This window comes from Balaenoptera musculus, chromosome 18 (genome assembly GCF_009873245.2).
Source record: "Balaenoptera musculus isolate JJ_BM4_2016_0621 chromosome 18, mBalMus1.pri.v3, whole genome shotgun sequence".
In the NCBI taxonomy this organism is placed as follows: Eukaryota; Metazoa; Chordata; class Mammalia; order Artiodactyla; family Balaenopteridae; genus Balaenoptera; species Balaenoptera musculus.
In genome coordinates this window covers 22493688-22517644 of record NC_045802.1, presented here as the reverse complement: position 1 = coordinate 22517644, position 23957 = coordinate 22493688, and the positions used below count along the sequence as shown (strand labels likewise).

Sequence of the window (23957 nt, the reverse complement as noted above, 5' to 3'; positions counted from 1 at the left end):
TACCTACTGTAAGGCACTGAAATATACTTTGGATATATAGTAGCAAACCAAACATCTCTGTTCATGAAGCTTAAAATCATCAATCAGATAATCCACAAAAACAAAAACTAATTATGCAATACAAACTGTACTAGCACTATAAAAGAACAAGGTGATCTTAAACAGTACTAACAAAGAACCTAAGTTTAGATTGGTATGTCACAGAAGGCCTCTCAAAGTGACAGTGAGGCTTAAGGAGGAATGGAGGGAAGGTGACACAGCGCATGCCAAAGCCTGGAGGAGAGAGCAAGAAAGGATGGCAACCCAAGGAGTCGAAAGGAGGCAGCTGGGACACAGAAAGTGAGGGGGAAAGTGGCATATGAGGCCAGAAGTGAGCAAAAGCGAAATGTTAATTACCTTAAAAGAAATGGGAAGGCTTCAGGGGTTTGGGGCAAGTGAGAGACCTGAACAGCCTTCCGTTTTAAGAACATCACTCTGACTACAAGACATAAAATCAGAGAAAGGCAAGAATGTATGCAGGAAGTTGGTGAGGAAGCTACTGCAGGGCTTTAAGAGCTGACTGTGTTACCTTAGACTAGAGTGGTGGCAACACAGATGGGGAAAGAAAAGATAAATTCAAGATATATTTAGAATGTAATGGTCAGAATGCAGAGGGTGGGGGAAAGGAAGCTATCAAGATTGACTCAGGTTTCTAAAGTGAAGAACTACAGTAAGAAATATTTATTAAAATGAGCATGACTAAAAGAGAAATTTGAGAGGGTAAGTAATGAAGAGGTTAAGTTTATGATCTGTTGAGACTGAGAGGCTGTGAGAATATAAGCAGAGATAACAGGAAGGCAGAGGACCGTAGCAGTCTAGAGCTAAGAAGAGAAGTGTGGGCTATGATATGCATTCAGGAGTTGAGAGCATACAGACCGTGGAACAGCAGATTACCTAGGGAAAAGGGAAAAGGCAGTAGGTGGGAAGAGGACTCAAATCCAAACAAACTCCAATGTTGAGAGTCTGACAGAGGAGCTGAACTGAAGGAGAATGAAAAGGAGTGGCCAGAAAGGTGGGAAGAAACTATGCAGGATATCACTGAAAGCAAAAGAGAGTGGGTGTTTCAAGGAAGGAAAACAAAGATCAACTAGACCTATTGAGACTGAAAGGTCAAGTAAGATTTTCAGGTCAAGCTGACTAGTAAGGAAGAAGTGAAGGGTTGGGGAGAGTGGGGCATTTGAATATATGTGAGACTAGGAAAAAAGTCAACCTGGAATCCAAAACATTATAGATCATTCTTTTCAAATAATGTAAACATCCTTTATCATTTTTTTCCCTCATGTAATTTCTTTTAATAAGCCATTAAAGCATATTCTTACCATGACATATTAAAACCTAACGACACGGTGACACAGCAAAAAACCAACCAGGGTTCTGATATTGTCGCACCAGAACAGGGCATGCTCTGCAGTTTCATGTTTTTAAATTGAACTTTCTAAATAAGAAATAAAATCTACATGTTTTGCAATTCTGAAGTCAATGTTACAAAGACAGAATTTAAATTATTAGAAAATTAAAATGGTTTTCCTGAAAAGATAATTTTCATACAACTTCCCCAAAAAATGTTAAAATTAATTCATTTAACATGTCTGTCTACTGTATCCCAGGTACACCACTCTTACGACTTTACCCACTTTTTTCTCACCAAGGGCTCATAGGTAAATGTTGGTACGTTCTATGACAATCCCATTATTTGTACTAATACACAAGTCAGTAAAGCCTGCCCTTTTTCGGGTTTTCAGCCACTCTATTATTACTTATGGGCATCACCCTTACCTCTTTGTTGGCTTTATGAGTAGTAGAAACAGCACCAGATTCTGAATTGGAAAAATGGCTTTTAATCCTACTGTTTACTGTTATGTATATAACTTTACTGTTATGTATATAACCTGACACTGCTTACTTGGCTTCTCTAATAAACTAAATAAGCTTCAGTCTATTCACCAGTAAATTAGAAAAAAACTTAATTCACAAGGTTGTTGAGTGGTTAAATGTGACAACAAATATTAACTGAATCTAATCCTAACATTCTTGATCACTTCTGTGAATTGAACTACCAAGTTATATGCCATTATTATTTCTGCTGAATATAAGCCAAGCAATTCCACTCAAAATTTACGTACTAGTTATAGATCAAATCTTGGAACATGAATTGTTAAAATTAGTATCATTCTTTACATTTAACAGTGCAGTATTCTACAACTGAAATAGATGTGTAATGTTAAATGCACATCTATTTTACACTCCTTTCCTAAAAACCCCACTAAAATGACAGAAAAGGAATTTTTAAAGATATAAAGCCATAAACCCACAAAAACTGAGAGAACGGGTGGAAAAGACAATAGCAACAAAAATTTGGAAGCTGGAAAGCAGATGGTTGAGTGACAAATGACTTATTTAGCAAACACTAGGAAATCAAATCTTTAGCAAACAGTGGGGAAAGCCAAGAACAAACTCAATTTAAACTGTAAAATCCCCAAAAGACTCAGGAATTGGCAGTACCACATACATCTGAAGTGGGATGTGGGAGAGAGAGAGTGCTAAAATAAGGAAGATTGTTTAAAAGTCTGTTTAAGAAGCAACCAGCCCCACAAATCCCAACTGCCCCTCCCCAGCCCCAACAAAAAAACTGAAAATATATTGTCTGGTGAATATAAAACACAAGATCCCAGGACTGAGGAAATGAGGCACAACAGTATGCGGGAGAACATACTGAAAACAAGCTGACTGAGTGAAGAGACATATACGGGGATGCTCGGCCAGGTGACCATAAAGCAAAGCTAACGAGACTCTCAGAATTTTGAATCAGCATTTTACTCCCCTACTCTCACACACAACCACCATCTACGGAAAGGCTATAGCACAAAAGATAAAGACCGAACAAATAAAAACTAAGAAAGCAAAAACTGGAGGACAAAGATCACACAGAGATCAGACAGCTAAGAGAAAGTACTATTGCTACTAGAACAGGACAGATATTATTTAAAAGGACCAAAGACAAAAGCTCTTGGAAATCAAATACATGATAATAGATGGAAACTCAATAGAAGTAAAGCAAAAAGAAAAAGAGATGGCAAATAGGAAAGAAAATATGGGAAAATTAGAAGACTGGTCAAGAAGGTCCGTTATCCCAATAAAAGGAGTTTGAGAAAGAAAAAAGAAATTGGAAAGAAATAATCAACAACCTCATTCAAGAAAAAGTCCCAGAATTAAAAGATGTTTCCAGACTGAAAGGGGACACCAGTACTCAGCACCCTGAATGAAACAAAACCCACATAAGAACCCATCATCGTAAAATTTCAGAACACTAAAAACAGATACAATTTTAAAAGCTTTCAGAGATTTAAAGAAAGAGAGAAGGGATGGAAAGAGAGAATAAACAAGAGTACAGGGGAAAAAAAGAAAAAACAAAACACATACACACAGGTCACATGTAATATATATAAGGAATGAGAATGGCTTCAAACTTCTCAAAAGCAACGTGGAAGCTAGAAAGCCATGGAGCAAAATTATAAAATAATACAATTTCCAATCCAGTATTCTTTACCTAACCGAAGAATCAAACAAGTAACAGGGTAAGCAAAAGCCATTTTAAAACATCAAGTGAGCCAAGAATGAATAATGACATGAGTCACTGGAAAATGGAGATCCAACCACAGAAGACAGTGAAAGGAATCCCCCAAATACTAATAGTTGCATACCAAGTCTAAAAGGCAATCAGTCCAGAATGAAGCTCAGAGAAATATGAGAGAGACTTCCTCAGGAAGATAAAATTGATAACAGTACCTGATATGTCTGAACATCTCAAGGGACATCTGATGAAATGATGAATCAGTGATTACTACAGAGAAAACTAAGGGGGGGCAGGGTGGGTGGAGACAATGAATTCCAGCCAAATCATCCTATGGTAAAGCTAACAGTCAGCAAGTCACATTGAGAACTTCTTATCAGCTCTTTAGTCTCCTACGCTTAAGTACAAGCAGAGGACCAAGAATTGCCAGACGTCTGAGGAAAGGCTCTATCATAAAAGGTTAAGCCCAAAACATACAAAAGTGGGGAGAAAGGCAACTTGGAGGGAACAGATGATGACAGATGAAAACTTGGGGTGGGGGAACCCACTAACATTTCTAAATGCTAAATAGTGTACAGAAATATATATATAAGTGTACCACACATACTAGATGGCTGGGGTGGGAGGAGGGAGGCGAGTGCAGAACATTAGACAGGACAGGAAAAGTAATCATATTTTACAAGAACACTGAATAATCAATAGTGATGCAATCATAACTATTAAGAGGAGGGGGGACCAGGAGGTAAGAGGACCAGCTGAGTAGGTCATGACAAAGTTAATCTTCATTTTCTACCCAGGAAGTTAATAAAGCCAAAAACAAAAGCAAGGATGGACTTCCCTGGTGGCGCAGTGGCTAAGAATCCACCTGCCAATGCAGGGGACACGGGTTTGAGCCCTGGTCCGGGAAGATCCCACATGCCGCGGAGCAACTAAGCCCGTGCGCCACAACTACCGAGGCTGCGCTCTAGAGCCCGCGAGCCACAACTACCGAGCCCGCGCGCCTAGAGCCCGGCTCCGCAACGAGAGAAGCCACGGCGACGAGAAGCCACGGCGACGAGAAGCCCGAGCACCGCGACTAAGGAAAGCCCGCGCACAGCAACAAAGACCCAATGCAGCCAAAAAGAAAGAAAGAAAGAAAGAAATGTATTTTTTTAAAAAAGTAAGGAGTATTTTATTTAACACACACATATAGGGCATATGAGTTAGAAACAGTTCTAAGGGCTTTGCAAATTCATTGAATTCTTGTAACAACCCTATGAGATAGGTACTATTTTCCTCACTTTTTAAAATGAGCAAACTGAGGCCCAGAGAGGTTAAGCAGCTAGTTAACAATAGAGGATGGATCAGACCTAAGCAGTCTAATTCCAGGGTCCATGCTCCTAACCACCTGGCTATGTTGCACATCTAGTAGCAATACAAGCAGTTAGAGACTAAGAGGTAAATATCACAGTCATTATCTAAGAGGTGAAAGTGATTGCTTCTCGGAAATGAAGCAGGCAGGAAGCTTTTGTTTGTTTTGATAACCATGTAAACTATTTGGCTCTTTAAACTGTGCAGGTACAACCTAAATAAAAATTAAAACTTATAATTTAGTATTTTACAGTTAAAGTATTTTATCTGATGCTACCATCCTAAGAAGTAGGTAAAATGAGTATTACTCCTACTTGATAAGAAAACTCATTCCTCTTTAATAAATATGAGGGCCAACTGTATAACAGGCACTGTATTTAAAGATAGACATCAATTCACCTCAAGGTATGAAAAGGCAAAAGAGGTAGAAAAAGCAAGTATTTTCATTCATTTCTTTTCACTTTGTTGCATTTAATTATATGATCCTACAACCTGAACAGTTGTGCTTAAGGTGAGAGACAATACAAATTTTAAATCATGATAAAAAAGCAGAGAAAGGTCTGCTCATTAATCCGTTCAAAAAAGATTTAGCTCTTGCCCTTGAGGAACCCACAGTCTTGTGGGGAAAATGGGTAAACATAATTCAAACTGAATGTGTGCAGTGCCTTGAATAGAGGAACACTAAAAAGGGCTAAGGAAACAACATTCCCTGGGTGAAGAGACTGCTTCAGAGGGAACATCTGAGCTGAGCCTTGAAGGATGAATAGAAGTTTGACCAATTAATTTCACAGAAGAGGCTGTATTAACAATCACAAAACACTAAAGACTATATATCAGTGTGAAATACCTGTATCTTCCCTGTGTTGTAAAAATAAGTTCACATTAAAGGCTAACGTGAGACATTAAGAACTTTTTAATGAGAATGATTTTTTAAAAACTAGATACATAATCTTAATGCCTGATCCATGTTTCTGATCTTCACAGTCTCTACCAGTAGCCAACTGAAAGCATTTTCCACGTGTTAGAAATATTTTAAAATTTAAAGTGTTAGAATATTATTTCAAAAGATGACTAAAGAACAACGAATCTTCATTTGTCCTACCATCCAAAAGTTTTATTGTTAACGTGTTTTCTAAGTCATAATACTGAAATTACAATGTACTCTTTTCTCCCATGGGAGACTAATAGGTGACCAAGCCCAGAAGACGCAAGTGACCCAGAAACTAACATGGGAAGGAAAAGTAAAAAGAATTTTTTTAACCATTAACATTTTAAAAAAATAAATAGAAACTCATTATCACTTTTTTCTCGTGCAGATATTCTCAAATTGCCTTCCAAGAACCAATTTAAATGAAACACATTTCTTTTTCCAAACTACAGTGATAAAAGAAATAATCTGCAGGAAAACACAAAGAAAAAAATATACAAATTTACCCTATCTGACCTTTACAGGTATTTTAGGGGTCATTTTGATTTTTCAGAATTTAAAGGATACCTCTGAAAAAAAATTTTCTGGTTTTGACGACTTGACTTTGATGTTAACAAAGGCTCAGATATGTAGTTCATTCAAACAGGTACAGTCAACTCAAGTTACTTTATACCAATATTTAATCATATTTCTCAGTATCTGTTTTTGTCCCTTTAATTTCAAACCTTCCTACATAATTTGCCCCTAATTAATCTTCCTCTCAGTTACTATACGGAAAAATTAATTTTGTAGTAATATCTTAAACGGGGACTCTATCTCTACAGTTAAAAACCTAGCTGTAAAGTCTCCTGACTTTAATCATCTGGAACAGCATGTTGTGGAAAGCTCTATCATGCCCTACCACCAGGAGGAAAACAAAAAAGGAGAATGTCATGCCAGGAGACCACAAACAGTAATTAGCAAAAATCATGGCAGGTTTGAATTCAAAATATGTGGTTTTCATTTGTGTATCTGACCCATCTTTTATTTCTCTAAATTTAGCATCCACATAATGTACCCGTGGGCTTTACTCAGATCACACCCTTTAAATTTAGAACATATTAATATTTGGGGTAAATAATTCTTTAAAATTACAGATAAGTATTAGTATGATTTGATACATATAAAGGTTTAACAATAATTATAATAGGACTATTAAGGAAACCACCTCCTAGAAGAGGTCTATCTTTTAATGTACAGTTTTGTACACATGATACAGAATACATTTGGCTAGGTAACGAGATTTTAATTATATGACTTAGAAAAATAATAAAAATCTTGAAAGACAAGACTTTAAATTATTTCAATTAATCATGCCTTTACCTTATATCTTTTAAGTAACTAAAAAAAAAAAAAAAACATGAAAACCTCACTGAAACATTAGGCCTTTGTTTTTCTAAAACTGCAATTCTTTTGAAATATGCTCAACATTTCCAAAGGGAAAACCACAGATATACATTTTGAACGTAAATGTTCCAACTGGTTTGATAAAAGTTCAATCACAAAAATCTCCAACTAATACTAAAATAATTAAGTATCTTTCAAGCTTATTCAAAGTTCCACAGTGAAAATGAATAGCCTTTGTCATAACTCCTATATTATTCTGATCAAGGTTAGTCACAGACTGGCAAATCTGTGAAAAGAACATTCCTTTAAAAATCAACTTAGTTTAAAGCCATGTAGTAGCATGAGAGATTTCACAACTTTTCTAGCTAGCCAGCTTCAAAGACACAATCTGATTCAATAAACATGATTATCACATTATTTCCAATCCAATTAAGAAAACGCTGGTTTAATAATGTACTTTAGGCTTTATGTATTTTTTTTTGGTAAGAGAAGAGGAGAACAGGTGGAGTAGACTGTAGGAGCGCCAAGTCGGTTTCATGTCTCTATAAATTCAACCCTCCAAGACTTTTGTTTCTTTACCCTTTAAAATGGCTACCACCTTGATCTACTATGCAAAAGGAAAAATGCACAGCATACTACCATCAACGATAAATCTGGTTATTTTTAAGAGTGTATGGCCTCCTACCCCACGAAACACTTTTTAAGATTCCCATTCCTTTACTGTTCAGATGAAACGACCATTAGATAAGTACACAAAAAGTTGGTCAATTAGTTTGAGGGCAACCTGTATAACCCAGCTTAGGTCATCTTTCCTATAATATCTGATGAGGAAAAGCAGCTAACGTTATCTTTCACAGACTAAGAGCAAACACAGTAGAACTGAAAAGGGTTGTCCTGTCCAGTAAAGGAGAAACAAATGTGGGAACCACAACCTCCCCTCCCGTGCCCGAGAGATGATCATAATGATTTTCGTAATTCAAAAGAACAGATTAGCTATTAGACGGATTAGCAAAAACTAATAACTCTAAAAACCATTTTATAAATAACAAAACCACTCGGTGCTCCCAGACCTAGTCTTAATGCTCAAAAACTATCCTGTCAAATAGTGTTTACACAATACTTATACCACTTCCTGACCAACTAGTTTGAGACTGCTCCATTAACGCTCTTGCTCTAGAAAACTTACCAGAAAAACGCAGTTTCACATACAAAAAGGAAGAAATATATAATGCTTTAGACTAATCTTGTGCATATACATAGCTACTAAATAGATTAACTCTGAATCTGCCGAGTGTCTGCAGAAACATGGCATGACCTTACCTCTCATCCTCGCCATCCACCAGGGGTGTCGTCAGCGGTAGCACCTTCAACGGGAAAAGAGAAGCAGAGGCTCCTAGGCTGCTGCTACTCCCATCTGAAACTGCTGACATTCCCCCACTGTCACCACTGATAGTCTGAGGTAAGCCAACTAAGGAGGGTTCCGCTGGGCGCCTGGCATCTTCAATTTGGCTTCCAATTGCCTGAGCTAATGATTGTGCAGAGAACTGAGTAGAACTTAGTGGCATCTGCTGCGCCAAAGGCAAATTTACATTAGATGCTGCTATCAAGGGAGGCTGACTGACACTTTGAACCAAATTACCATTTTGAGTGGCAGGGGCTTGTGCTATATTCTGTGATGGAACCAAGTTTGTTGGGACAGGAGGCATTCCAGAAGGACCAGCCGAACTAACCTGATTCGTAACAGAAATACTACTAGCAGAGGGCAAAGGACTAACTGCAGGCAACTGCTGCGAAACAACTCCTGGAGCTACTGACTCTACTCCCTGCGGCTGGGGAGGCACAGTTAACAAGGTACTCTGGGGTGCAATGACCAACTGTTGAGGGAGGCCTGAAGCACTAGCTTGAACTCCCTGATGAAGAATCGCAGCTTGAGCGGGTGGAACTATCTGTGAAGATGGAGGAGCACCTTGCGGGATAACTGAAGGTGTGATTTGGGTAGAGGGCTGCTGTGCTGCTGTAGGTAGGTTTGCCTGTTGACCAATATTTGCAATTTGACTGCCAGGAGGTACAGCAGACACTGCCGTCTGCGCCGGGCCAGCAGGTTGGCCAGATGCCCCTGCGGGCTGCGCCTGGACTGCTGCGGGCTGCGCTGGCAGCTGGATGCTCTGTGGCTGAGCCATAGGAATCACCGCGGCTCCTGCTCCCACCCCCGCAGAAGTGGGCTGTCCAGAGGACACTGCCGTTTGCAGAATCGGCTGCTGCTGAACATACTCGGAAGCAGCATTCGGAGTCACTGACGGACCGTGGCTTGGGGCCACCTGTGTGGAAAGAGCCGGCAGCTGCTGTCCATAGTGTAACTGCTGGGGTGGTGTGCCTGGCAGGGGAGCCTGCGCCGGAGGGGCCGCCTGAGAATACGGCAGTTGGGGCTGAGCCAGGCTGGAAACGGAAGGCTGCTGACCTAGAGCTGAAGGTACACCCACCACGCTCACAGGTGATGGCTGGACACCCGCTGCAGCACTGAGAGCGGCTTGCAGAGGTACCGGTTGAAGACCCTGCTTCTGCTGATAGCTCAGTTCTTGAGGCTGTAACGGTACTTGCGAGATCTGTGACTGAGAAATACTCTGCGGCAGGCTAACTGCTGAAATGCCCGCCGGAGCAGCGCTACTGAAGTCCATCTGCGGCAGGGCGACGCCTGGAAGAGCGGGCGGCTGCTGCAGCACGGCAGCCGGGGCTCCCACCTCTCCGCTCCCCACACTCTCCGTGTAGTGACTCAGGGTGCTGACACTACTGCTCACTGAGCTCCCGCTGGTGCTCTCCCTCTCAGAAGTCACTTCCGTCGGGTTTTGTTTTACACTTTCCACTGCTTTATTGATCACCACCCCTTCGGCGGCGGGGACGGCGTTTTCTTTTTCATAGAACTCGGTGCAAGTCCATCTACCTTTTTTGAAGGGCTCGGAACTCGAATCTAACTTCACAACTCTGAACCTGGACGTGTTAACTGTCGGCTGTTGCTGCTGACTTGAAACTGATCCTACAGTCATCCCTGCAGCTGCACTGGCAGTGCTGTTAATGAGAGCGGAGGACGAAATCGTACCGTTGCCCAGGCCGCTCAAGAGAGTCACGTTAACACCGCTGCTCACTCCAGGCCCAACGCTCACACCGGCAGCACTGGGAACGCTGCTCGCGCTTAAATTAGCATTAGCAAGCATGCTGCTGGTCACGTTAGGATTAAAACCACCCACAGCCGTAATGTTGACATTATTCATCGTATTAGTGCCTGTAACAGAATTTATACCTATACTGCCGCTTGTACTCGGAGCACGGATACTAGTCATTACAGATGCAGGTGAGCCACTCGATGATACGGCAGAAGTTGGTGCAACTGGCATAACACTGTCAGAGCTTCCAGTTGTAGACAGTTTTCTGGATACTGGGCTTGAGGGCGGCCCTCCCGGAATGGGTGTACTGGCCACACCGGCATGGGATGGATGGTGGTGCCCATGATGGAGGTGGTGCCCATGATGAATATGAGGGTGGTGATGGAGGGAGTGGGGATGAGCATTCCCATTGATCACAACATTCTGTTGTGGAAGGTGAGGCAAATGAGGCTGAGGAAGGGGAGGCTGGTTGGGAGAGACTGCCCCAGGTGTCTCGGCTTCCTGGAAGTTATTGAGAGTTTCTTCTGAGGAGCTGCGTTCAGGCTCCCCTAAGTCGGTAGCCCTGGAAAGTGACACATCAAGGATCTCGGAAGACGACAGATCTTCTGTGTGAGATTCATCCAGATCGTCGTAGCTTTCGGTGTCCTCTGCGATGCTGTTGTTAGAGCTCATGCTGGCAGAGATCTGAGCCGGGGTCACGCTCGTTATCTGGAAGCCACTTTTCTTTTTCATTTGAGTTCCGCCTGGCGCAAGAGGCTGTGCCTGCAGCTGAGCCTGCGAAAGGAGGTTCAGGCTTTGTGGAGGCGGAGGCTGTGGTCCCGACAGAGAAGATGCTGCAGGGGGTGGCGGCTGGAGCAGCGACGGAGGCGGAAAATCCTCGGAAGATGGGGCACTACTACCAACGCCGGTACCTGCTGCACTGAGAGCAGAGGCGCTGCCACCACCACTGCCCCTTCGAGGGAACATTGCCGGGTGCGCCATCTTCCTAGCACTAATGTCTGCAGCGGCCGCGGCCGCGGCGGCAGTGGACTCGGGCGGCTGGTGCATTGTGTTGGGTACCGGGGGGCGGAGGAGGCGAGTGCAATTTCCTTCTGCACCGTAATCTTTGTATTCAAGACGCCGAGGAGGAAAACGGGACCTGACGCTCTGCCCGGCGCGATTCCTCCTCCTCCTCCTTCTCAGCCGAAGGCGCCGGTCGCTTCTGCCTTCGAGGGCGAGCTTCGGGAAGGGAGGATGAACGAGGGTGAACAGAACAGCCGGGGACCCGAAGGGGGAACCCCTTCAGTCCTTCACCATTCACTTTCCCCTCTAGCCTCACACCCCCCTTTATATTCCGCTTCACGTGGGGTGCGGGGCAGGAGGGAGGGGAAGACCAGGGGAGGGGGGAGGCTAGGGGAGGGGGTGGGAAAGCCGAGAAATGCCCACCTTCTCCGGACAACTCCGAAGCCACCTCCACCCCTCCTCCCGCCGCGGCGGCGGCGGCCGCTGCAAAACCCTCCCGGTCGCTCTGCACGAAGGCGGCGCCGAGCGAGTGTCGCCTTCCCCTCGCCACCCCCAGCCCCGCCGCCGCCGGCGAACCCTGAGCTCAGTGTGGCTCAAACCTCCCTTCCCGGCCCCACCGGCCCCACCGGCCCCGCCGGCCCCGCTCGGCCCTCCCCCCACGCCCCGCGGACCCTTTCAAACCCCCTGGGCTCGCGGCGGCTGCTCCGTGAGGAAACGCTGGCCGCGGCTGGGGCCGGCGCGGCGAGGCTCGGAGCGGGGCGGCGGCGGGGCGCCGGGTACGGTGAGCCCAGCAACGGGGCGCGGGCGGGCGCGCAGAGACGCCGGGTCCTCGCGGATCACGGCCGGGGCGCGGCGGCGGCGGTGGCAGCGGGAGCCCAGGGACCTCTCCATCACTGGCAGCCATGGAGCCCGAGCATTTTCCTCCCTCCGGGCAGGCGCCTCAGCTCGGCACACGTCCTCGGGGAGGAAGGGGCCGGCGCCCGAGCCTCCCCGGAGGGCGGCGGGACGTGCGCTAACGCCGACGATGCGAGCCGCTCTCGTCCTCTTCCTCCGCAGCCGGCTCGTCCGCACCCCGCTGCTCCCGCGGCCCGGGCGGGAGGGGGCCGCAGGCGGCGGCGACGACTCCTTTCTCGGCGGCGTTGGTGGCCAGAGGGGCTGCTGCAGCGACTGCAGCCGACGCCGTTCAAAGGAACGAGAGGTGGGGTTGGTCGGTGTCGGCGAACGGGGCGGGTGAGTGGGTGGGTGCCGAGGGAGGGCGGCGGGCGGAGAGGGGGCTGTGGTGGTTGTTACTAGTGCTTTTCTCCGGCTCCACCGTATCCCCGGGTCTCTCGCGGCATCGGCAGAGGAGGGACCAGCGCCCGAGCTCAGGAGGAGGAGGGGCGACCGCCGGCTAGAGGAGGCGGCGACGGTGGCGGGGGGAGGGGGCTGGCCGAGGAGAAGGAGGGAAGATGGCGTCTGCGCATGCGCCCCGGCGCCGCAGACATAAAGCCGGGTCTGGCGGAGGAGGAGGCGGCGGGTCTTCGAACCTCGCCGAGCGCCGGGTCTCCTGGCGGAAATTTCCGAAGGCTGGCGGAGGCGCCGACGTCGGCGGCGCTGGTGGGGGTGGGGAATTTCGGCCGGGGGAGCGAATCCGGGTCGGCCGGAGAGAGTCGGCCTGGTGGGGGTGGGGCAGGGTGCGGGGCGCGCGCAGGTTAGGTGTGTCCGCTCCTTTTTCACACGCGGCCGGCGCGCGGCGCGCGCGCGCGCGGGCACGCGGCAGGGGAGGGGGCGCGGCAGGGAGGGGCTCGCGGAGGCCGCTGGAGCCCGGGTCTTGGGTGTCAGCGCTCTGGGTAGTGTCCCCCCGCCTGCGGAATGGGTAATGAGGCTTTTCTCCGCAGCAACAGCATCACGAGTTTCAGTTCCCAGGAGTCCGCCGCCGCCACGACATGAGTCAGGCTTTCTTCCTCGGCGCGTGGAGGCGCCCTCCTCCTCCTCGCCGCACCTGGGCTCGACCCCGGCCCGCGCGGCCCTCGCCCCCTCGGAGGATGCCCCAGCGTTCGGAGCCGCGGCGTCCGCGGAAGGCCGGTAGCTCCTCGGGATAGACGCTCCCTTTTGTGCAGCGCAGTTGCAGCTGCCATGCGGTCCCCTCGCTTTTCGACGGGCACGGACTAGCCAGCCCGGCAGATATTGCAGCTGTTTGCAGTTAACTGCCTGAGCTCTTGTCTGGAGAGGGAGCGCTTGCAATTCGTCGTTACCTGGAGGGAAGCAGTAGCCCGGCCAAGTAAATAACTGACCTCAACAGGTGGAGCTTATCTCCAGCAGGGGTAGCTTTTCGTTTAATTGTCCAGGCTGTAGCCTGCATAGGTTTGACTTAAAAGACAAACTGGCCTAGTCATGGTGGCAACACGATCATCAATGAAGACTACCCTTTAAGGTTAGAAAAGAGAAAGAACCATCTGCAATTCCAGTTTAAAAAATAATAATAAAACCTGCATGGATCTGAGCATGGTGCTACAGAAGCAATGTTAGGTTGATGGGAGGCAGTTTACTGGAAGTTGCTTCCCTGGCATTACACATCAAAACATTCTAGCTCTAAGCATTGTTTACTACTAGGCGAGAGTGTACTTCTCGCCCAGGAATTAAAAAACAACAAAGTATTATAATATAGAAAACCCTAGGGAGAAATGTGTTTTTTTTTTTCAACTTAGGTTGTTGAGGAACTGAACGTTTATGGTTAGACCTATGCTTCAGTAAGTCTCACAGACTTCCAGATCTACAATCGTATTTCAGGAGCTTGTTAAAACATAAATGGCATAATTGTCGATTCAACACGTTACTTTAGGTTTCTCTAAACTTTTCCCCTCATTCTGTGCCCCAAGAGGTTAGGAATATCACCATTCTATTACTGAATAGAAACGCACCCTCAACATCTCCGTATAGCCTGTATCAAAGTTTTGATATGTTGCTTTTTCTGTGGTGTCCCCCACTAAACCCAAAAGGTAGGACTACGTGTTTTTAATGTGGAGTTCCGGAGTAGGTGCTCACAAATATTGAAAATGACATGGTAGTAAAACTCAAATTCACTTGAAAAGATCGGACTTGTTTTATGTTACTCATGAATTAATACGTGAATGATTGGGGTTTTTTTTAACATAACTATGGCCATTTGTGTATTTTACAAAAATAATTTCTTTTTTAATGTTACAACAGCTTTTGTTGCAAGAAATACACCTGATTAATGGCCGCCATTCATTGTTGAAATGCAACTCTGACATGCTTTTTTCAACAGTTTTTGAACGGAAAATAGGAAGTATCCTAATGAACTGAAACTGCAATAGAATTTAGTAGGGCAAAATGTGTTTGTGAGCTACAGTGTGAAAGAAAATGCTCTAGATCTCTCAAAATCTTGCCTTAGGTCAAAATTTTAAACTACCCCAGACAACAGCTCAACACCCCCTGGTGTGTTGAGCTAAATACCTGCCGCCTAAACACCAACTATGATAGGGTTTGAAGCAGAAGAAACCCATGTAATAAAGTCTTCCGGACTTCCCTGGTGGTGCAGTGGTTAAGAATCCGCCTGCCAATGCAGGGGACACGGGTTCGAGCCCTGGTCCACGAAGATCCCACACGCTGCGGAACAACTAAGCCCGTGCGCCACAGCTACTGAGCCTGCTCTCTAGAGCCCGCGAGCCACAACTACTGAAGCCCGCGCACCTAGAGCCCGTGCTCCGCAACAAGAGAAGCCACTGCAATGAGAAGCCCGCGCACCGCAACGAAGAGTAAACCCCGCTCGCTGCAACTAGAGAAAGCCTGCGTGCAACGAAGACCCAACTCAGCCAAAAATAAATAATAAATAAATTTATAAAAAATAAAGTCTTCCAGCGTTGACAGAATGAGTCATTGAGATAACCCTGTAAAAGCAGATACTTCTAATAACCAGTAGTAATGAGTATTGTTATTTTGGGCTGTTTTGATGTTGGGGGTTAGTGGGTATATTATTTCTTTTAAAAGAAAGTTGTTATTGTTTTAACTTTTTCAGGATAACGTAAGACATAGAAAATACAGCCTTTTGAAATGGGTTTCACTTTTCTCTGCCGTATCACCTTCAAATTCCTGGTTAGGCTGCATCAAGGCCCACTGAGATAGACGAGCAGCTCTGCAATTACGGCAACCTGCGTTTGAGAAACATCGCTCTCTCTCTCCTTTCTCCAGTTGCCAACGTTTCTATGAACAGCAATACATAAATATAAGTCCATAAAAACAAGCCGAAGCACTTGAACAACCCCATGTTACCATGTTACCACCTTTTAATCTAAAAGGTCTGAATTTTTTTTACATTAATATCAAATGCACACTGCTATGTGCAATGAAGTCATTAATTCCTTTGAACTCAGTACTTGGAGTTACCCTTTGTCTTTTGAAAGACTGCATTTCACCTGTTTACATTCTGAAGGTGTAGTTCTGAATTACTCTCTATTGTGGAAAAGATTAGTCCATAGTGCAGTGTTCACTTAAATCTCGTTATTGTGACATTGCAAACCAGCATGTATATTTGGCTATTGTTACCGAAAGCTCCACCTCTCTGTACACCGGTGCTGAATCGAATCTCGGGGACAGAGTTCTGGGTGAAGTAGAAGAAGATAGCTTTATTGCTTTGCCAGGCAAAGGAAGACACGCCGGGCTTCTGCCTCAGGAAAATGTCTCAACCCCAGAGGATCTGATGAAGGGATTTTATAACAGGAGTTCAAAGGCGGGGTCTTTGACAAGATTAGGGTGTGAGCAGGGCCTGCACTTCCTCAATCTCCTCTCAGATGCTCATCTCCTCATCTTGATGAGCTTCTCTGGTCCCTTTAATCTGGCCTCAGGTGGTTTCTTGGCGGCCCCTCCCTTGATTCTGGCCTCAGGTGGTTTCTTGGCGGCCCCTCCCTTGATTAGCAACTGTCCGAATCCACCCTTTGGAACTCAGGGAAGGTCACAGAGGTGGAGTCTTGCCCAGAAGAAATGGGGGGACAAAAAGGGCCTCTGTGCTTGGGAGCCCCACAGGGCGCCTGCTCAGTTTCACTATGTTTAGAGTTTTTTCTACCATAAAATAGAAATTTTCCTGACCATTATAACTCAATTTACCTATTTGTGAGAACTGTGAAATAGATCAGTATTTAAAACCAATTAATTCTCCAAAAGTAATGCCCTTGAAGAACAGGAAGGGAATACTTAGACTCAGAATGGCTGTGAGTGCAAAGATAAATACTAAAGAGAAATGGGTGAAGAAAATACACCACTGATCCACTCCAGTAATTTTTCTGGCTAACCAGTGCTTCAGTCCTGCAATAGGACTTATCTGTAACTTTTAAATGTCATCTGAAAAAAAAAATCAAATTTTTGAATAATGAGTTATAAACATGGAAAAAGTCACACATTTTTACATATGAAACTTATGCACAGGGATATTACACCATGTTTATAAATCAATTTGCTGTCTAGAAAATTCTTTAAATGAGACCAGGAGTTGTATGTGCTATTTGACTTTTGTAAATTGCACAAAATACTTATTTTGAAACTTTTCATTCAAATTTCAATGAGTATAGCTTAGCTTGTAACTGATGAAATTTTGCAGCACTTATTAAATTTTCAATATAAATGTTTCTGGTCAGCTAAACAATTTTATATCCTCAAAGGAGACACAATTATAAAATGGAAAAAAGTACAGAAATTTGAATTTATGGTTCAGAAGGCACACTGGTATACATTAGCTTGTTAAATTCTACCCTTTGAAGGAGGAGGCATTATCATTCTCATTTTAGAAGTAAGTGATCACAGAGAGGTTAAATAACTCATCCAAGGTTTATGCCTAAATCTGGGTACTCAGGTCCTCTTAATTTCAGATTCTATGCCTCTGTGCTGAGGGATTTTTCTGAAAAAGCAGTCTGACCTCTAGAGACTAGTATTTTTCAAAGCTCTTTTGGAAATTAGGGAGTGTTCTTTTAATGCTTTTGAATGCCAGTGAAGATATGCTGCACACACACTAATTGCACATAGCATTTCTTCTACATGAAGAGGATAAAAGACTTCTTCCCTGTTTGAACCAATGCAAATGTTACACATGCTTCCACAGTCAGTCTTTGCTGACTTACGAATGTGTTAATTTGGAGAATTTTCTCTCAACTTAAAAAAAAATCATTTCTAACTTCTGCTACAGAACTGTGAAGTGACCTTGAAAAAAGAAATAATTTGTTAATTTAGGGTTTTTTTAAGTTTATAATCAAATAATCCTCCAGATCTCCCCAGATGATCGCTAATATTTATTTAATGCCTACTCTCAACCACACATTTTCTAACAGCTTTGTTTTATCTCTAATTCTCACAACTGTATAATGTACGAACTATAATTACCCCATTTTGCAAATGAGGAAAGTGGGGTACAGAGAGTTTGAGGCCTCACAACAACAAGTAGTAGGGTTAAGACACAAATCCATACGGAGTAACCACCTCTTACTTCACAGCTGCCTCTTGAGACACATTGTTAAATCAGGTTCCTGCCAATTCTAGCTCCCAAGTTAAATTTCTACATAATACTCATGTTTTAATTTTTCCAAAGAATCTAGGAGCACCATTTTCTCCTGATGCAGAGACATTCTAGGAAAGAATGAACATTTTAGAGTCTCTACTGTGGCTGCGTAGGAATTGGACATAAATGAACAGAACAACAGCTTGATAAGTTGGATGATCCTTCACTGATCAAAAACAGATGTCAAATGCTTGGGGGAAAAAAGGCATTAATCACACATAATTGAGGGACACTGTCTATACAGGACAAGATAAATGTTTTCCCATTTTAGCAATTAGTGTTCATTTAACATGAGAGCCTGTAAAATAGGGACAATAATAATCTAGTCTTTCCAACATGTTCTAAGGACCAATTTGTATTTGTACATGTTTTTGAATACTTAAAGTTACAGAAATAAACAAATTTGTTATTTTTCTTTGTATCATAATTCCAAGAAGACCTCTGTCCTTCCACCATACATGAACCAAAACCAAGTCAAGAAGTACAAACAAACCATGGCAGCCAGTATTTCTTCGTATTTAAAGATTAGGTTCACAAACACTTAGGTATATCTCCAGTCTCAAAGCTCAAGGAAAAAAGAATGGCTGTTGAAGTCATTCCTCAGTGTGGAATTTTCCTTTGGTCATTCATTTTTCTCCTTCTACTCTGGGTTATGTTTTAGGAGAAGAAAATCAATAAAATAGTTTTCGGTAACTTATACTTAAATTGACATTCCCAGTTAATTTCATTGTAGAAGAAAAACAAGAAATCAGTAGTCATAAAGGCCAAAATCTTTTCTGATTAATACCTTTGAATAAAATGAAAAGAAAATCTTAGATACATCCAACCTAAATTAGAGTCAGAAACACAAGATAAAATCCTTTTCCTAGGATGACCGTAGGACTTCCCTGTTGGCGCAGTGGTTAAGAGTCCGCCTGCCAATGCAGGGTACATGGGTTCAAGCCCTGGCCTGGAAAGATTCCCACATGCTGCGGAGCAACTAAGCCCGTGTGCCACAACTACTGCACCTGACTCTAGAGCCCGTGAGCCACAACTACCGAGCCCGTGTGCTGCAACTGCTGAAGCCCGCGTGCCCATAGCCCGTGCTCCGCAGCAAGGGAAGCCACAGCAATGAGAAACCCACGCACCACAACGAAGAGTAGCCCCTGCTCGCCGCAAGGAGAGAAAAGCCCGCGCACAGCAACGAAGACCCAACGCAGCCAAAAATAAATAAATAAATAAATAGGATGACCGTAGACCATTAAGTGTACTGTTTGCCTGTGGAAGGTGTTTACAAAACCTTCCTGTGTGAATGATAAAATTAGAACAATTAAAGGGGAAAGGTTGGAATTTCAGAGAAAAGCGTGAGATGGGATTTAGAAGAAAGAGCCTAATAAAACTGATTTATTACATGCAATATATACACACTTGTCAAATTCAAGAAAATTAAATGTATAACTGACTCAGCCCCTTCATGAAGTTAAACATAAAGTTAATTGCAAAGATGCCAGCAAAGCTTTCCATCAAAAACTGGAAGCAAAGGTCCAGGTGCTTTCTTGCCCCAGTTATTTATAGACAGGAATGGGATCATACCATAATGCCAACTCAGTGGTTTAAGTTTGATGTTTTGAAAGAGTTTCTAAACACCCTATTTATCCAAGTCATAACTGACACACAAAAATGGTTGTTGAATTACACCTCTATCAATACGTATTTTGAATAAAATGGGGTAATAATACTCTATGGTACCCCAGTGTTGATCCTAAATTATTTAATAAAGAAAAACAAGCATTTTCAAAGGAATACTTCCAGTGAAAAACATCTTGGAAAGGGCGCTAAGTTCTCTTTATTGTCAAGCATATGATAGTAACTCAATAAGTACTTGTAAAGAATTTCTTAAATCCCACATTACACAATAATATTGTCAACATAATTTGTCATATGAACTTTCACTACTGAACTTTTCACAGGATGTTTCTGCAGAACATTAGGTTCAGAAATTATGACATGAGGAAACAAGCTCACTATTAAAATTTTGGTCAAGGGCATCCAATGGTATTACATTTCCTTCTCTGTTCTTTACTTGATCTCTGTAAAATTCTCCTTGCCCAGCCTAAGCTTATAACAACTTGCTGACTACTCTTTTTCATGGAACATCATGCCCAAAGCAATCTTTTTTTTTTTTTAAGAAGCAAAGTTCAGTGAAAATGGTAAGAAGATACGAGTTGAATCTGCATCCTCTTTTCTGGTAGCTTTGCATTTGTTTAGGGACAGAGCATTATGTTAAATACTGTTTAGAACTGGAGTGCTTAGCCTCTGTGGATTCTGGAAGTGCATTCCTTACATTCTGGCTTCAGGATATGGAGAATTCATGTGCTTCCTCCACTCAGATGAGCTCCAGAACTATCTTCTAAGAAACTTACTTGGCATGACTAGTCACAGAGCTCATACAAAGACTACAATGAATAATTTCAGATAAAATGATCAATTTTTAAAGTTTGACTTAGTTAATACATCTAAAAAACTTACTACCTGTTTATTGGTCAAAACTTCCATTTTGAAGTCTTAATACCAAATGAGGGTTCTGCTATTATTTTTGCATTTGTCTCCACATGAAACACTTTTTCCTTTTATTAATGATTGTGAAGGGTAGCAAGGCATACCACCCCAAAATATGCCACTTTGGTATATTAATATTTTGCACTGTAGGCACTTGAAAAACAGCAAATGCAGGGAGAGGCTTTCTCTGAACTTCCTTTATCTGCCTAAAGACAGATCCTCCAGAAGGAACTCAATTGTCATAAATCCCCTGCCCAGGAGTTTCATCAACCAGGGAAGATGGACTCATCAGAGGAGAGAGAACTAGATGTCAGCACCACACTCAAGACTACCACACCTCCCATCTGTTCTTCTAAGGGTCCATTCATCTTTCCTAAAAGTCACTAATTCTGCCGTAAGAGGCCTATATCCCCCCTACCCTTTCCTATTAAGACAGTATTTAATCCTGAATTTTAAGCCACCTGGGAGAGTTACTCATTTTTCCTGGGTATTTCCCATGTATGCATAAGGTATACATGCTAATAAACTTCTAGGTTTTTTCCTCTTAATTTGCAATTCTTGTTTGTAGTTCTCTTAATATTAATCTGTCTTTTATAACAAGGGCCTCAGCTAAAAACTCAGAAGGGTAGAGGAAGAATTCTTTTTCCTCCCCTACAATTGTCAGTATAATAAAAAACAACCTTCTTTCTATAACTAAGGTTAAAATAAAGAAGCTACCTTGTTTATTATTATGGATATGTTTTTAAAATTAAGTACATGGGACTTCCCTGGTGGCGCAGTGGTTAAGAATCCACCTGTCAATGCAGGGAACACGGGTTCGAGCCCTGGTCCGGGAAGATCCCACATGCCGCAGAGCAACTAAGCCCGCGCGCCTAGAGCCTGTGCTCCGCAACAAGAGAAGCCACCGCACAGCAACGAAGACCCAACGCAGACAAAAAAAATATATATATATAAATAAATAAATTTATTTTAAAAAATTAAGTACATAATATTTAGCCCTGTATACAAGCGTTCAATAAATTCTTTTTTAATGATAATGATTCTGTAGCTGAAGTTTATTCCCAGTGAATACATAGTAATTGACTGAAAGTAGGACTTCTTTATGTCACCACTTCCTTTGGAAGAGCGTGGAGATTTTGGCCCCAGAGCCTCTCAGATCTGTAGGATCTTCAGAGGAGGCCAATCACCTTTTCCACCCAGCTCTGCATTATTAAAATGTCCAGAGAGAACAGTCTTTGGCACTGTTTCAAGTGACTCTGTTCTAATAAGACATTAGCTTAACATTCATCTTATTACTAGTTGCACCAGACGAGTCACTCTTTTAAGACTCAGGCCTTACTCAGGCCTTAACATATTTTCAAATGGCTTTGATCTACAAGTCAAAAATGTTTTGGAGGCTGAATAGATTTTATAATAGACATCACTCCCCATTCCTCTTTCTCTTCCCTTCATGTCCAGTGCTCCAACCTGCCCCTCCCTCCACTCCCATTTCCCTCAGCATACCTCAGAAATTGAGACTACAACCATCTTCACTTGAATGAAATCCTTAAATAGTAATATCTCATTTTCTTCTTGGCGACAATTGTGCAGCAACAGTCAACTGATAACACCACTTGCTGTTTTGTTCATCCTAAAAACGTGTTGAGTTGTACTTCATGAATAAGAAACTGCTGCAAAAACATAAAATATAAAAGCAAATAATGGGGCTTCCCTGGTGGCGCAGTGGTTGAGAATCTGCCTGCTAATTCAGGGGACACGGGTTCGAGCCCTGGTCTGGGAAGATCCCACATGCCGCGGAGCAACTGGGCCCGTGAGCCACAACCACTGAGCCTGCGCGTCTGGAGCCTGTGCTCCGCAACAAGAGAGGCCGCGACAGTGAGAGGCCCGCGCACCGCGATGAAGAGTGGCCCCCACTTGCCACAACTAGAGAAAGCCCTCGCACAGAAACGAAGACCCAACACAGCCATAAATAAATAAATAAAAACAAAATACTTTAAAAAAGAGTGTAGGAGAGGAAAAATAATTTTAAAAAAAAAAGCAAATAAAAGGTTATCAACTAATTTTTTTTTAAATTTAACATTCCACAAATACATATAAAGAGTCATGGCTGATCTCATCTGAGTTATATTGCAGATATTTTTCATCTTATTGGGTTAAAATATTTTTCCCTGGAAAGTAAGTAGAATTAACTCAAAATATATAATAATTTGTGGTCTGCTATACTGGTAAGGATGAGATAATGGGAAGTTCTCCTTAGAAGAACTAGGAATAGGAAAGATAAGATTGATCCAAGTCCAATATCATTAATTGAATATCTACTGCCTGTTCTTTAGTAGACAAAATTGCCTGTACAATGGTCTTTTATATATCAGTGAGGGCACAAAAGGAGGCAACCTTACCCCGGACCCTCACCCCCAGCTCGAAGGTGTATTTATATAACCTTATTTTAAACAAAGGACAAATGGAAAGCAGCAGGAGAACAATTTGGTTCACGTTTCCCCAAAGACATTTCTCCTCCAGGTTGAACCTAACCAGAGACTTCCAAGTCATTGCAAGCACCTCTTAATCCAGCAGTTACATATAGGCACAATATGGATCTTCAGAAATTAGATAAGAAAAATTTTAATGTGAAACAATAGCAACAATGTAGTTTAGAAACCATGATGCCTCATTGATGCATACATCTGCTGGGGAATAGTGCCCAATACAGATGTAAAAAACCCTGCAATTTTGGCTCTTTAGTATGATAATTGATTCTGAGTAAGTGTATGGGTTTTGTTGGTTGTCTTAATTTTTTGTTGTTGGGTTTTGGCTTTTGTTCATTTTTTAATGGCAGACATTTGGGAGGAGAAAAGCCTCTGTGTTCCTGGTGTAACTAAATCTAGCAATACTACTAATAAAATACACCAAACTTAACAGAAAGCAGGGGCAATAACAACACACAAAAGGTTCTTCGAGGCTACTTATCCCCTGACAAATGTCATGATAGCAAACAACCAAGCCTAGGATAAAACTATGTCCGTATCTCATATGTTTAACATTCACTGATTTTATTCTATGGCAGCCCACTATCTATATAGTGACAGATAGAATATTCCGTAAGGAGAAAGACTAGAAAGGGGATTTTACGTTTAAAGATAAATGTCAGTAGTAAGTTATCAGCTTCACATTTAAAGCCCTAAAACGAAGTTTTTAAAACAAAAGCTTGAGCTCCATTTTCAACAAGGAAGCTAGGGACCATTTTAAAAGCCTAAACTTGCTGGTCCTGTTCATGAAAGACCCCTGTCCTACCAGCTTGGCTATGGCAGTCCCAGGGCCAGAAAAGCAGAGCCTGAAGCCTATTGCAGAGATTGAAGTGCATTTTAATCAGTATTGCAGGGACAACCATCACCTCATTATCTGCATGTGACTTTCCTGTGGGCAGTTTGCATTCCCAGACCA

The 23957-nt window shown here is 43.1% G+C and overlaps 2 protein-coding genes across 4 annotated transcripts in view; one reads left to right on the top strand and one right to left on the bottom strand.

The window, feature by feature from the left end:
* Positions 1-12359, bottom strand: part of TSC22D1 (TSC22 domain family member 1) — a 127505-nt gene extending 115146 nt beyond the window's left edge. For 2 of the 3 annotated variants that reach the window (XR_005017166.1, XM_036831261.1), the window contains exons 1-2: positions 12116-12359; positions 8595-11650 (exon numbers count right to left, since the gene is read on the bottom strand). Coding sequence is in view for 2 of the 3 variants with exons in the window: in XM_036831261.1 (XP_036687156.1) it covers positions 8595-11650; positions 12116-12325 (3266 nt within the window). In the remaining variant the exon portion in view is untranslated. Of the gene's footprint in view, positions 1-8594; positions 11651-12105 lie in introns of all 3 variants that reach the window. The other variant, XM_036831262.1, reaches the window with a different exon arrangement.
* Positions 11850-15051, top strand: LOC118884412 (translation initiation factor IF-2-like). The gene is made up of 2 exons (XM_036832062.1): positions 11850-12632; positions 13318-15051. Exons 1-2 carry the CDS (start codon positions 11850-11852, stop codon positions 13513-13515), a joined length of 981 nt encoding a protein of 326 aa, XP_036687957.1. The 3' UTR covers positions 13516-15051.
* The last annotated feature ends 8906 nt before the right edge of the window (positions 15052-23957 follow it).

Coding starts and splice junctions, on each gene's coding strand:
- LOC118884412 (XM_036832062.1), top strand. CDS start 11,850: ATGCCCACCTTCTCCGGACAACTCCGAAGCCACCTCCACCCCTCCTCC. Junction 12,633..13,317: donor GCCGTTCAAAGGAACGAGAG/GTGGGGTTGGTC, acceptor CCGCAGCAACAG/CATCACGAGTTTCAGTTCCC.